The sequence below is a fragment of the Falco peregrinus genome, chromosome 3 (genome assembly GCF_023634155.1).
Source record: "Falco peregrinus isolate bFalPer1 chromosome 3, bFalPer1.pri, whole genome shotgun sequence".
Lineage (NCBI taxonomy): Eukaryota > Metazoa > Chordata > Aves > Falconiformes > Falconidae > Falco > Falco peregrinus.
In genome coordinates this window covers 30,448,747-30,464,363 of record NC_073723.1, presented here as the reverse complement: position 1 = coordinate 30,464,363, position 15,617 = coordinate 30,448,747, and the positions used below count along the sequence as shown (strand labels likewise).

The following is a 15,617-nucleotide window of genomic DNA, read 5'->3' as shown; positions in this document are numbered from 1 at the left end:
TAAATAATTAATTGTAAATGACTGGACTTATGAAATAAGTGACAGGACTGGCTATGATACTTTATTTCTCTCATACAAAAGGTGTCGTATAAGCAAAATATCAGTGGTAAATATCAGCCTGAAGCTCTCAGACTTCATAGCTGCAGCTGCTTTGTACAGGATGAATCTGGAGCACACTGGAGGGAATGAATGTACTGTGACAGTCCTTGGTGTAGAAGGTATTGCCATGGGTCTCCTCTATACTCAGGCTATAGGAACAGGTCTTGAGAACCTTGAGAAGCTGGGAGGGAACTAAGGAAAAGCAGAGGGATTCCAGGATGGGGACTGGAGAGACAGAAGACAGAACTAAATCAAACAAACTTTGCTACATGCTGGTCTACATTGTGAAGATCTGGATAGAGTTAATGACTGAGGCAGTAAATGAAAATGTGTTGAGAAGACTTCTGACAATCTGAGAGCTCATAAGGTTCAGAGGGTAGGAGGAATGATCCAGGGCTCTAATCAAATCTGATTCACCAACTGGTATTGAAAGTGCACTATTTTTTGCAGAAAGGCTCTTCAGGGCAGAAATTATGTAAGCTTTTCCTTTTTTTATAGCTACTGTGTTTAACTAGAACAATAATACCTATGTATAATAGTTTTAATTTTGTTTTTCTAATTGTACATGCTGGTCTTGTTCTTTTTCAGTTGTAGACTACTGTACTTTGGATAACCAAGGTTGCCAACATGAATGTGTTAACACTGAGGACTCCTACTACTGTAGATGCCATCCAGGGTTCATTTTAAATCCAGACCAAAGAACCTGCAGAAGTAAGTTGTGATAAGTTTTAATTATGAACATTTTGTACTTCCATCTTCCATTTCTTAACAGCAATACTCTTGTTGGTCCTGGGAACACTGAATTACGCATCAGGTATAGAAAATGTTGGAGTACCTTGGAAACCAAAGATCTTGAAAGCAATGCAAATTGGTTTTGGGGGTAGTTTGGCTTTTGGGGGGAGAGGCTAATGGTAGGGGTCCCTTCTATGAACAGGAAGCTTTTAACATGAAAACAGGCTCCATTTCAACAGTAAAAGCCCAAAGCTTTGCTTGCACAGTCTGTTTGATTATTCAGATTTTTCAGTTAGAATATCATCTCCCTAGCTGGGTAAACAAACAAGTCTGTACAAGACAATTTATAATCAGCTTCATTTGTAAGACAAGCTAAAATTAAATAGAGTAATTCCACAATCAGAGGAAATATTGCAGCCTATTTTCCCATGGATTTTTCTCAAGAGTGAGTTCTTTGATAGTGTGCCAAAGCTCTGGCAACATCAGTATCTTCTACCAAGTTTCCATGTTTCCAGCAGGTTATAGTAACTTCATGGCTTTTCCTGTTCGTTGTTTGTCAAATTTGAGCTAATAAGCTCAAAAATTACCAGAGTTAGGAGTGGATATAAAGCAGAAGGGTAATGACAGACCAGAAAATACTCTTGCCAAGGCTTCCCGTAATTGGGAGAAGTAGCTAAAAACTCCACAGTGTTTAATCTCATAACTCACTTTCAGGAAATTTGAAGGTAAAACCTTAATGTACATTCTTAGTTACCTTTCTTCATAAATATGGTTTAACCCCAGCTGGCAACTAAGCACCACACAGCCACTCTCTCACCTTCTCCCAGTGGGCCAGGGGAGAGAATTGCAAGAGTAAAAGTGAGGAAGCTTGTGGGTTGAGATAAAGACAGTTCAATAGATACATCAAAAGCCACACACACAAGCAAAGCAAAACAAGGAATTCATTCACCCCTTCCCATGGGCAGGCAGGTGTTCAGCCATCTCCAGGAAAGCAGGGCTTCAACACATATAACGCTTACTTGGGAAGACAAAGCTCTATAACTCCAAATGTCCCCTCTTCCTTTTTTCTTCCCGCAGCTTCATATGCTGACCATGAGGTCATGTGGTATGGGATACACCTTTGGTCAGCTGGTGTCAGCTGTCCCGGCTGTGTCCCCTCCCAGCTTCTTGTGCACCCCTAGCCTGCTCGCTGGTGGGCTGGGGTGAGAAGCAGAAAAAGCCTTGGCTCTGGCTAAGCACTGCTCAGCAATGACTAAAACATCCCTGAATTATCAACACTATTATCAACACTGTTTCCAGCACAAATCCAAAACATAGTCCCATACTAGCTACTATGAAGAAAACTAACTCTACCCCAGCCAAAACCGGCACAGAGCCTTGATAAAGAAATGTTGCTATTGTGTCTGTAAGCAGACAAACTCCAGTAGTTTTAGGTGAATGGCACTGCTGATGCTGGTGGAGAATTTAGCCCATATTACTGAACAATGTGTTCAAACATTATTTCTCAAATAATGCATCAATATAGCACAGCATTTCAGTGCTTTATACAGCCTTGAGGGCATTTCCGTCTTTATGATGAGAGACTGTGTTAACCTGTCAACTGTATTATGTATTATACTTGGTAATTATTTCACTTAAATTTAACATTTAGAAAGAAAGTATCTAATCCAGGCTGTACATCTGGTCTTATGATCAAGGGAGAGACATATGCTTCTAGAAGGCGATTGCTCCACAGCTCTGACACAAATTTATGGAAGTGCCTGTTTTCCTTGACTATGCAGGAAGCCTGTATGACTTGCCAGAGCAGACACCTAATTTTCAGATGGTCAGAGTAAGGGGAGGTGAATTTCCTGCCTCCCCAGGGGCCAGAGTACAGTTTGTACTGGTTCACTTTGCTTGTAGACTGTATGAACTTGCCCATTTGTCAAGCATCTGTCAGCTAAGGGCTAGCTAAATTCTCTTATACTTCCATATGTACTTCCACATCCATATATTATTGAAATCTTACTATAGCATAAGTGCTTTCCACTGTCCAAGCACAAATTTTTGTTAATTTATTCTATTGAAGAATGTGGATTTTAAGCACTGTTTTCTCCCTGAGTTTGAACCTAACAAAGACCTTAAAACAGCATACACATTTTATATGTCCTGAGTGGTTTTTTAGCTTATGGTCTAGCTGTACGAATTACTTTAACCTACTTAAACTGACGATCCACAGCATGCTGGAAGCTGAGAGAGTGTTCTGGGAAAGTAGTATTTCAGGCTTGTCCTGTCTCTATCCTCTGATTTAGGGATCTATTGCTTGAGACAGCACATTGGGCTGTATAGACTGTCAGTCTGACCATGTGCTGCTGTCTTTATGCTGGAAACACAAAAACTTCCAAATGCTGGTTGGACAGGATCTCTGGAAGTCATCTACTCAAGCCTCCTCTTCAAAGTGGAACTGCCACAAACTGTGGATCAAGTCAGCTATGGTTTTGTCCAGTTTGAGTCTCAAAAAGTTCCAGTGGAGAGTCCACAGCCTCTCTGGGCAACCTGTTCCACTGCTGCACTCTCCCTCTAGTGAATAACATTCTCCTCATGTCCAATGCCAATCACCCAAGCCACAAGTGGTGACCATTGTTCCTTGTTACACCATCTGGCACTAGCAAGAAGGGTTTAGCTCCATCATCTTTGTAATGACCTACAAGAACGAATGGTAAGATGCAGTTAGAGACCTTCCTTTTCACTGAACTCAGTAAGACCAGATTCCTCAAGTTCTGTGCACAAGTCTGGTGTACTATGTCCCAGCAGTAGGTCTCTGCTGAGCCCTCTTCAGTTTATTCTCCAACTGGGGGGAGAAGGGAAGGGATTGTTCCAGAACTGGACAAAGTATGTCAAGTGCAGTCTCCAGCTAAGCCTGGCAATAGCCCTCGTTGATCCAGAACCTGACCTGCAGACTGACTTCCTAGCTTGACCATGGCCTTGCCCTGGCATTGTGAACCTGCCCAGCGATGACTTGGCTCTGTCGGACCCTGGCTGCCCTCACCAGGAGTGGCCTTACCTCATCTTGACATGCAGGCTGGCTTCCTGGCTTGACCTCAGACCTGCCTCAGCAGTGTGTACTTGTCTGATGATCTGGACTTCTGGTTAAACCTGGCTACCATTTCCAGGCCTGCCCTGCTCACCTTGCTTGGGTACTGCAGGGCGGTACCTGTCTGACGAGGCCCCTGCCCAGCTCAGCTGTATTGTTGCCCTTGGCTCCTGGCTCTACTTCCCTATGGGATCAGCTGGTCACTTCCCAGTCTGTGCAAACTGTGGGGTATTTGCCATCCAGGTGCAGAACTTCGCGATTCTTCTTTCTGGACTTCATAAGACATCTTCTGGTCCAAATATCAAGTTCACCTTCGTCGGTATTTAAGTTCTGCTGTTTGCTTTCAGTCACTGTCCATAAATTAGTGTCACCCACAGATTTGCTGAGGGTGTGCTTTGTGTCATCACCTATGTCACTGATGAAGATGTTTAGCAATGTGACGCCCAGTGTTGTTCCCTGTGGTGCTCTGGTCATTATTAGCAACCAGCCAGACACAAAGTCATTGATCACTATCCTTTGAGGCTGGTGGCCTGGGCAAATTTTCACCCCACCTAACCCTTCTTTCTTCCAGCCTATACTTCCTCAGCTTCCAAATGAGAATGCTTTGAGAGGCAGCATCAATAGCTTTACTAGTGCAAAGGTGTGTTGCATCCACTGATCCTCCCTTGTCCACAGATGCAGTCATTTCATCGTTGAAGGTGAAGGGGTTGGTCAAGCATGGTTTGCCCTTTGTAAATCCATATTGACTATTCCAGATAATCTTCTTGCCCTTCATATATTTGGAAATTGATTCTGAGAAGATGTGCTCCATGATACTGGGACTGAGATGATGCAGATTGGTCTATGGTTCCTTGGGTCTTTCTTCTTGCCTTTTTTAAAAGATGAGTGTAACGTTACCATTTTTCAGTTATCAGGGATCTCTCCTTGTCCCCGTCAATTTTCATACATGATAGACAGTGGTGTCACATCACGTAGCTCTTTCAGCACCCACAGGTGAATGCCAGTCATCCCGTGGATCTGTGTATATCCAGTTTCTCTTAGTCGTCTGTAATGGATGTTGCTAGCCCCTCTTCTTCCCAGAATGTGCTGGTACACATGAAGATCTGGGAGCAGGATTTGTCTGTGAGAACCAGAAATAAAAAGGTCATTATTCTTCTCAGCCAATTCTGTATTGTTCATCACTAGGTTGTTCCCCCAATCAAAAGGCCCACATTTTCTGTGATTCCCTTTTTGCTACCAGCATATTTGTAGATTCCCTTCTTTATTACCCTTAGTGTACCTCAGTAGTAATAGGTCCAGCTGGGCTTTGGTTTTGTCCCAAAGTACCTAAGCAATGCTTTTATACTCTTCTTTTTCCTTGGCTCCCCCTTTACTATTTTCCCTCTTTGTGTTTCAGTTCACTGAGAAGCTCTTAAATCTTCTAAGCAGATTTTCCAGTACAGTGTAATAATTTGTTCCTGAGCTCTTAGCAAGTTTTCTTTAAAAATCGTCTAGCTCTCGTAGGCATCCTTTCCCTTCTTGGCTCTTTCCCAGGGGATTCTTCCTAGCAATTCCCTGAATAAGCTGAAATCTGAGCGTGTAAAATAAGAAGTCTGAATTCTGCTGTTTGCCCTCCCAGCCTTCTGGATCGTGAACTCAGTCATCTTATGGTCACAGCAGCAGGTCAAGAAGAACATCACCCCTCAAGAATTCATGTTAGGCAGTTGTCACCAAGTCTGTGCAGAAGCCTCCTGAGTTGCCTGCACAATGATGTCTTACCCTTCTGGTATGGGTTTGGCTTGTTGAAATTTCTAATGTGAACAAAAGCCCATGAGTTCGAGACTTCTGCTATCTGTTTGTAGAAGGCCTTATTCACTTTTTGTCAGGTAGGGCAGCAGACTCCATCACCATATTCCCAACGTCATTTCCCATATGATTTTGACCAGAAACTCTCAGTAGGCACATCTATGGTTTCGTGTTGGATCGCTGTGGAATGGGGAACATACAACACAAAAGTTCACTGCTTTGCAGGGGAGTGCAAGCTGGGAGCCAAGGATGGCTACAAGGCAAGCAGGGTCAGTAATCTCTTTGGCAAGGCCTTTGGTTCCATGGTACCCGAAGAGGGACAAAACAGGTCCTATGACAGTAACCAGGCTCAGCCAACAGTCCAGTGATCATCAGACAAGTCCACAGTGTCAAGAGAAGCCTACAGTCAGTCAGGATCAGCAAAATGCAAGGCTAGGCACAGGCATACCTATAATGTGTCTCGGGCAAGAACCAAGGGTGGGAGCCTGACATTAAATGCAGCTCCCAAGCCAAGGGGCAGAGGCCACAGACAAGCTTCTCATAGCTCTGTGCACCTCTGTCATATTAAATGCATTCTGTTTTGTTGTAAATGCTTTAAATTAGTTTAAAATTAAGGGAGAAAGTTCCATCAGGTTGCAATTAGGGAAAAATCAAAGTGACTGGACATGGTAAGCCATAGAGGTTGATTCAGGAGCAGTCAGGGAGGAATGAGCAAATACTGTGTCAAATCATTGTCTTCCAAGATGCATGTCCTGGATCTAAGCATAAATAAAACTTACTAAGCCATTTTTCCTTACACTTGATATCTTCTGAGCCTTGCTAATAAAATAAAGATAAAATAAAATAAAAAATAAATAATAAAATAAAAGGCTTTTAATGCTGCGAAAGTCAAGACAGCATGAGAGTTCTTCAGAGCAGAAGAGTCCCCTAGCTCCCATATGTTATGAATCATGATGCCTTTGAGTCAGCATAAACAAACTACAGATCATGAGATTTTAAATGTTTGTAAATTTAAAACCTTTAACATAAATTTCGATATATTTGGCTTACATGCTGAATCTCAGGGATGATCACCAACTAGCCAAGACTCCCACTCACACCAGCCCAGATCCCTGCATCAGCAAGCAAGCCTGGGTTTGGGGCACCAGCTCCTGAGATCTCATGATTACCTCAGAATCCTGGCTTTCCTTTCAAAAACAGAAAGTCAGCTTTCATGCTCATGGCTAGAAAGAAAAGCTTGAAGATGTAAATGTTACCAATACAGTCATACATATCTGACAAATGTTTTGTCTGGGAATTACTCCAGACTTCTTAGAATGAAATACAAGGAACACTGCATGTGAGGGCAACCCTGCCAACACCCGCAGAGTACTCTGTGCGTGGCTGGAAGAGAGCAGCAAATTCAGATTATCAGCGAGGCAGACAGAGGTCATCCCTAGCTACTAAGTTAACTGTTAAGGGGGCTTCTGCCACTCCTGCTGTTCCCCTCAAAAGGTCAGATGGTAGCTTCTGCTTGTATCTAGGGGTGCTGAGCTTCAGCTGTTGCTCTTGCCCCTGTTTGAGTTGTGTGTGTGTTCACATGATCTGTAGCTGGTAGAGGCCATCTGAGAGCATCTTTAACCTGGACCGTGTTAATAAAGCCCTGTGAAATGTGTTTTTGATGTTCCAAACATAACAGCCTCAAGGTTCCAACAAAGATAATAATACATACTCTTCAACTCTTGTGCTCATCTTCAGAAACAGTCACCCAGGACAAGTCTGTCCTGCACACTTGAGTTAGCAAGGATTTGAGCAGGTAAATGCAACACAGCACTGAGTAGGTCCAGAAGGCATACAGCTGTGTTCCTCTGATGCACACATGGTGACTTTATGGTTTCTGTCTCTTCAGTGCACACTTAAACAAACTATATTTTCTACTTACTTTTTTTAGTAAAAACGTAAGATATCCCTGTGTTATGTATATGTGTATGTGCAATATGCTGTCATGAAAAGTTTTGGTAAAGGAAATGTTCTACAAATAAATGAAGTGGAGTTCATCAGTGATAAAATATGCCTCTCAGGTTTTCTTAGAAAGACACATTCCACTTTATTTGCCCTGAAAATATAGGTGGTTTACTATTGCTAAGGCCTTTCATCATACAAAAAAGTTCAATTACATTAGCCCACCACACATACAAGGAAAGAACAGTTCCTGCCTCAGGAAGCCAATTACCTCTGGGAGTAATAATTAACCTCTGAATGTCAGGTTTCATGTTGTTTAATGAGGTGTTCAAAAGTGCTTGGATGTCTTTAAAAATGTGATTTACCTTATTTGTGACTTGTTTATCTATTTTTAGCAGTGCTGAGAGGTTGAGACCATTCTTTCACTAGTATAAATTAATGAACTTCACTGATACAAAACTGAAGGCTAGACACTGCGTCTAAGTGAATGTCAGGTTCTTTGACTTCATCAGTAGTAGTAGACTATGTACTAAATATCCCAGTACTTACTGCATAATTACTTTCCTTTGTAAGGTACTTTATACATGAGGTAGCTGTTTCTAGACTTTGCTCATCTTCCCTTTCATGAGCATTTTAACTGGAAGAACTATGTAATAAACACTCAGAACTGTTGAAACACCAGTGCTCCTGATGATGTGATTGTCCTGCTTTCACCTAATGAACAGCATTAAAAGCATGTTTGTGTATTTATTACAGATCATATCTAACTTGCTCTGCGTAAAAAAAAGAGGCAGTTTTAATGAAGTAATGTATAGGACTTAGCTGTGAAATGTTAAGAAATATTTAAGAGCCTAACTTCTCTACATGTGTTCTCAGAGAATTCATTGAAATATACATACCAGATATTTGTAAGTGTAGCAGATATTTGGAAAAAAAGAACATGTTATTTTCATAGCTTGAAGCAATATGGTAAAAAAGTCAGAATGGTGCCTAGAAAAAAAAAGGCTAAAGAAAAGAAAGCAAAGTAACTGGTTTTTTACCTAGTTTATTTTTGAGGATTTATATTCCTTGCTGACAATTTTTTCCCATTTAGGACCAGATTATTGTGCTCTTCAGGACCATGGCTGTGAACAAGAGTGTGTTAATACAGATTACTCCTATTTTTGTCAGTGCCAAGAAGGGTTTAGACTTAATCCAGATAAGAAAACATGCAAAAGTGAGTAATCTTTTGGACATAATAAAGTTCATCTGCTTTTATTTCTTAAACCTGCTGTGAATAGCTTCTTCTGAAAGGATGAAAGTTTTCTCTATGATTAAGGTTGAAACCAATGTTTCTTTAAAAACTTGGATTTTAACTGAGCCAGTCATGCTGGAAAAATACAGTTTGCTGTTTTGTAAACTAGATTGTGTATTAGACATTTTCTGGAGACATTTATGGGAACCTGAGGAGTAATATAGGAACCAGAGTGGCTCAAAACCAGTAAGTTCATTACTTATTTGAAACTTTCTGACTCTGTCTTGTAGGAACACAAACAGCTTTAAAAATAAAATAATCACCTTACTTTGCCCAGTTGGTTTAGCCAAGAACAGATGTATTTCATTAGCTTGGGAAAGTATTGGATAGATAACGTAGCTATTAAAATCAACTTACTTAGAGTCACACACGAAACCCCAGTTTCCTAAAAAATTGTAAAAAGAGTCTCAGCAATGTTAGGGTTCTAAACCAATCACACATACTATTTACGTTAAAAAGACTTCCATGTTAGAGCTCTTCCTGAGTGGGGGCCTGGAATCACAGCAGATTTTCAATGTAATGTTAAAGTTGAAGGAGAATATATTCAGCAAAATTAACTACCCTGATCTGTTGACTCAGTTCTTGAGGGGGGCAGTTCTTGTACTGCTGATATTTTATGAATAAGAAGCTTGCCTGGAGCAATATATTCTAGACACTCATAAAATTTATCCGGTTTTAGAGCTGTATTTTCTTTCAGTCTTAAAGATGCATTCTCATGAAGCATCTTTGTCTACGCAGTGCTGTTTTTACAGCAATCCATGCTATTCTGGTCTTTATTATCTATATGGTATTTTAATAAAATCAGGGGTTTATAGATTGGATGTGCCTTGGTGAGTATAGGAGCAAAAGAACAGCATTGTGTAGAATATTTATTGCCAAGGATGTAATTGCGAATTAAAGGCAAATTGTAATTCCCATTTGGGGTGTTTTTCCTTAAAATTAGGGGGCTTTGGATTTGGCTGTAAACCTGGTGACATTTCCAGGATTAAGCTCCTATTCCAAATCTTGTTATAACAATGCTCATGTTAGATAAGTTTGTAAAATAAAGCAGAATGTTTGCATATATGCCCTCTTTATAAATCAGGGAGAATGCATCACTCTAGCACTAGATGTTCCTCCTTCACCATGATGCATGACTTCTGATGAGTACAGGAGCAGGTCTATGGGAGTCAAAGTCTTGCATAGCCAAGAATTTGTAATCCGCTCTCAGATCCTCGGCTCACTATCAGGTTTAACAGGTGTCTAAAGCACAAAATCCAGTATTGTTTAAGAAAAGTGATTTTTTCTAAGCCATTTTGCTTCAGAAACCCTCATGGCTTGCTTGAATTCTTCACTGTTTTTCTCTCCGCAGAGGTAAAATTCTGTGCTTTAGGTCAGCATGACTGTGAACACGGATGTGTTACCATGGAAGTGTCATTTGTGTGCAAATGTCATCCTGGATACACCCAACAGTATGATGGCAATACGTGCAGAAATGACTGTGTCTCATGAACTGCAGCAGCTGGTTACTGCAGTGGGGCGAGGTGTGAACAGAATGAGAAAATGCTCCCGGGTCCTTTAGAGATCTTTTTGAGTTATGCAAACCTATGTTGCTGTAAAGTCCACCACAAGCCAGGTCTAGTGAAGTAATGCTATAGTGAGATCCCTGATCCAACAGAGAACTAAAGCATCATCTTCTCCAATCGAAATAACTGCAAAAATATTTTCAACCAAGGTGTCTTAACACAGAGGCAGTGCTTACTGTTGAACTTCTGTGTCATTGCTATGAGCTATGTGAACAGCAGCACATCTGATACTGATGTATGCTGATATGCGGAGATATGTAGACACTTCCCCCTTCTATATGTTTTACACTTTCAGTGATCTATTCAGTAAAACATCCTCTTTTTAATAAGAATGTTATGCAAAAAAGATCAGTGTTGCACCAGAAACCCAGGACAATAGAAAAACCCAACAACATCGCCCACTTGACGTCACCCAGTTTTTAGAAGATACTTTTATTGCAGGGAACCATATTGCACATCATCTAAAATATTGGCAGCATTTTTTCCTGATGTGCTTATGACATATTTTTCCAATGGAACTGGAAGTCACTGAAATTTTTAAAAAGTTAATAGGCCAGGGAGTAATTATTTTTAAATAAACTGTTTGTGATAAAGCCACATTTAAGGAAATTTGGATGTGTTGCAAGAGCTCAGAACTTCTTAAAGTTACGTTTTAGGCTATCACAAGTTGAATATCTAAAAATGAATACATTCCAAGACAGACATTGTTTTTTAAAATGCTGAGCCTTATCCTGGCTATTCCCCTTCTTACATTTTTTTTACACATGTAATGAAGCACAGGATGACTAGATTTACAGTTATACTAATTTCTAAAACCTGGCAATTACCAGCTTTGTGATTACTCTGCTCTTTGAAAGAATGTGTTAAAAGACTGTGCATGAGAACCCAGAGTATCTAAATGTTAAAATTCACAGTAGTGTGGGTGTTTGTATTGTAAAAGATGGTGCCAAACAGATGCAATTTTTCACAGAGAATACTGGGGGTGGGGGCTATTTTCTTTTTCTGTTCCACATTTTTTGTGTGCTCTGAGAAGTTACACAAGCCATGATGATGTAAAGTGTTGGAAAAAGGAGAATGTTCCAGCTGGAACTTTCTTTAACTAGTAAAAACTGACACCTCAGCTTCAGTTGTACAAGCCAGCGTTACCTCTATCTATGTATAATGGTAAATCTGGACCAATTACTGCAAACTCGTTGCTTAGTTAAATAAACAGCAATAATTAGAATTATGTAATTTTACATTAAATACAGAAGCTTTTAAATGTCAACAAATAGCTGCAGACATGCCTGTTCACATCTGTAAATGATTTGCAGATAGAAACATATGAGACTGTTCGTGTCTGTGGGAACTCCACTACTTTTGATCAAGTTAAGCTAAACTGATTAAGGCCTATATGACTAAAAATAACCATTAGCACGTTGCAATAAAATATTATGAGGAAGTTTGGCATAAATCTTTTTTTCCTAAAATGTGCTTTTCCTATATTTACAGTCAGCAGATTACAGCAAGTGCACCTTGTATCTCACCCTACTGCCTTGCTGTCCGTTCTACAAGCCAATGTGATTTTTAAACCAAATTCACACTTCTCTCTCCTTTCCCCCACCCTTCATCTTCCACACAACCAGCTGCATACAAGGTAATTTTGCATATAAAAAAATTTCCGCTTTATCTTACTTGGAATAAGAAAATCAAGGAAAAGCAACATATTAGGACACTCTCATGCTCATAACTTGTATCTGTCCCTCACTAGGCTTTAACTGCTTGAACCTGTTGGCAGGCCAGTTTTAAGTGGGTGATTTCTCATCCTGCTGAAAAATATGTCCTGTTTATTAAATAATCTGAAAGCCATAATTTCTATTTCAAGAGTTACTAATATTCATACTTTCTGAGAAAATTTTATGGTGAACAAAAGACAGAGTCTTGCTTTTTAAAGAAAGCAAGCATGATTCTGTGGGTGAGACCAGGCAGGACTTCAAGGTTCTCCCTTCACTCCACCTTAGTTTCCCTTTGTGATTTTTGGCAGGGGGGATCTGCACTTCATCAAGTTTGTTATCTCCCAGGTGGACTTAGTGTATTAATTTCACTTAGGTGTTGGTAATTCAGGTTACTCAAATATGTGGGGGACACTGCATAAATAAAGAGTTGTGCGGATCTTTTTCTCTTGCTCTGCAAAGGCATTGTGTGCTAACTACAGTGTTGTAGTGTATCTAAGGCTCCAATGTGATTTCTTCAATTATTAATGCAATTCAACAGGAGTGGACCACTGTGCTGAAAACAATCATGGCTGTGAGCAACTGTGCCTAAATACTGATGGCTCCTATGTCTGTCAGTGCTTGGAAGGATTTATCATCAATGAGGACCTAAAAACCTGCACAAGTAAGTCTTGTCAGAAGTTTTTTTATCTCAGTTCATCTGGAGAAGGTTTCTGGTTTCATACAGGGAAGAGGACACACCTTCAATTTAGTTTTACAGTCTGCATTTCAGTAATACTTTAACAATGATTTGAAAGTAGGAGCAAACAGAAAAAGGACTTAGGAAAGGGTACTTGTCAAGATAACTGTAAATCTTCAGCTATTCAGAAAAGTTTTGGAAGATCTGCTCCCCAGGTGTTGAGGGCAGTTTGTCAGTCACATAACAAATGTCTGACTGACAGGTCATGTGGACAGCAGTGTCCGCCAGGTGAACTGCATCAGCTTACCTGGGGCAGGAGGAGAAGTGTGAGTCTCACACTGAGCTTTACATTTTGCATGGGAACCCTTAATAAGTGAACAACAGTTGACCTGGAAGCTCTCCACCCTTTGTAAATCTAATGATCATTTAGATTCATGGCAGTCTTGCAGATAGCCAAATTGCCTTCTTCACTGGAAAAATAGTACATAGAACAGGTCAGGAAAAGAGGAATGTGAATGCATTTGGCCTGTTGACTTTTCCTGGACCTCTTTGATGAGAGGGTTTGGGCCACTTTCTCTACAGCGTTTGGAGGTATGTTATTTTTCAAATTTGTTGAATGTTGGAGCAGCTCCAGGGTTCACTTCTTTTCTTTCACTTGGGCAACGCAGTTTTAACAGAAGTCATACTGCAAGTGCTCAGTCACAAAAATGATCTAGGCAGAAGTGAGGCAAATCAGTAAAGGCAATTTGTCTTTAACTTTGTCTTTGCCTCCCTACTAACCCTTTTAGCCCCATCCAATACCTTGGCAGACTTTGCTGCTGTCTGCCACTGTAACTCTCTAGAAAGAGGCAGACAGTAATGCAACAGCAGAACTAGTGTGCATGTAACAACAATAGGCTGTACTAGAAACAGTTTGTCTCTAGACATTTGTCTGAAAGAACAACTGGAAATTTTAAAACAGCTGAACTATGGAGTTTTATCAACTTGTAAATGGAAAATCTCTTTCCCTTTGTAGTAAAAAGAGGTATCTTTTTACACTCTTGAGTTACTTTCCTCCAGGCTGTACTTGGAGACCTATCAGCAGCATTTAAACAGTGCTGTGGCTTCTGGAATCCCTCTGTGCAATGAAACTGAGCTCTTTTGAATAGCTTCTCTTCTTGCCAACATACCCCTCTCCTCATATATATTTAGGAAAGAAATTGTCCTATTTCTGACCTCCAGATGAGTTGTTGAAACCCTATGAACATTTTTAGGCTATCATGAAAAGAGTTTTGGCACTTTGGGATTTCCTGAATGAGCAGTTGAATGGAAGGGATTTAACATATACCACTCCTAAGGGGAAAACATCTGGAAATTACAATTCTGGTGTCATACACAGGCACAAGTATCTTAAGACAGTTGTGGGAACATCTGAATGGTAAACAGATTTCTACTCTGACAACTAATTACAAAAAAATGAGTGACACCGTGCGTGTAGCCAATAGACAGTAGCAAGTGCTGCCTGCGGGGTCCCAGGGGTCCTGTGTCTCTCTGTTACAGAGAAGAAACACTTTGGAAATTTGAGATGAAAAATGGACCGTATTTGACAGTACTTGTCACTTGCAATTCTTTGCAACAGCTTGACTAGTCTAAGCCAAAGCACACTGAGGTCCCTGAGATGCTTTCTGCTTGCTGCCACAGCAGCTGGGTCAGGTGCACAAGTGGGTTCTAGGGACTGCCACCTTCGCATCTGGCCATTTGGAGACTGTATTTAAAGAATAATGTTCATAAGGTAGGTTTTTTTTTTGTCTTTGCCACTGTCTTACATAAAGTCACTGCTGAAGTGTTTTGTACTGGGTTTTTAAAATTCAATTTGTAAGTACTGAGGCATGGACTCTGTTGAGTTATGTAAGTATAGGAAAGTATGATTTCCCAACTCTGCTTAAAGCAACCAATGCAAAGTTTACCACAAGGCCCTCTTACATTTTATTGATGCTATATGTATATTATCAGATAAGGAACTGGATTATTGTTTAAGCAGTTCAATGTATTTATATTTACTTGTTTATATGCCATGGAAGTACTGGAGATGAAAAATAATTCATTATTTGTAAAATTTTTTTAATAACTTAAATTGCTCCTACAGGAGTTGACTATTGTGCTCTGAGCGATCACGGCTGTGAACATTTGTGTGTAAATGGTGACAAATCTTACACTTGTCAGTGTTTTGAAGGATACAGGCTTCGTAACGATGGGAAAACATGCAAACGTAAGTTATTATTCAGGAACTCAGAGTTAGATTTTTATTACACCCATAGAAGAAATCAGTAAAGTAGAATTTGAGTGCCTAAACTTTAATGTCCAGCATCATTTTAAATGCTTGAGGATTCAAAAAGTTCACTTTCCCCTTTTATGTCATATCTGCCAGTAGTATGTCAGTATCTTGGATATGCTAACGCATCTAAATTGGTCCTGGATGCATACTTTTAGCCGTTTGAATTGCACCTTAAATGTCTGTGCCATTTAAAAGTAGCCCTGAAATTGAACTGTTGCAGATCCAAAACTATTTTATTCTGACTTATGTCCTTATATGGGGCATATATATATATATATGGGGCATCCTTATAAGGATGATTGCAAAGGGATATCGTAATTGCATTACACATTTCACTACGTTATGCAGTCAGGATGAGTGGCAGATATCAAGAAAACATTCATTGCAAATTTTTCTTAATTTTTATAGTGTTGATCACTAAGT

General features: G+C 40.1%; 1 protein-coding gene across 6 annotated transcripts in view; it reads left to right on the top strand.

Annotated features, from left to right (window-relative positions):
• The window catches only part of MATN2 (matrilin 2), a 76,119-nt gene that overhangs the window by 38,734 nt on the left and 21,768 nt on the right, over positions 1 to 15,617 (top strand). For all 6 annotated transcript variants that reach the window (XM_055799574.1, XM_055799577.1, XM_055799573.1 and 3 more), the window contains exons 6-9: positions 688 to 810; positions 8,724 to 8,846; positions 12,743 to 12,865; positions 15,006 to 15,128. In XM_055799574.1, the coding sequence (XP_055655549.1) occupies positions 688 to 810; positions 8,724 to 8,846; positions 12,743 to 12,865; positions 15,006 to 15,128 (492 nt within the window). The remainder of the gene's footprint in view (positions 1 to 687; positions 811 to 8,723; positions 8,847 to 12,742; positions 12,866 to 15,005; positions 15,129 to 15,617) is intronic.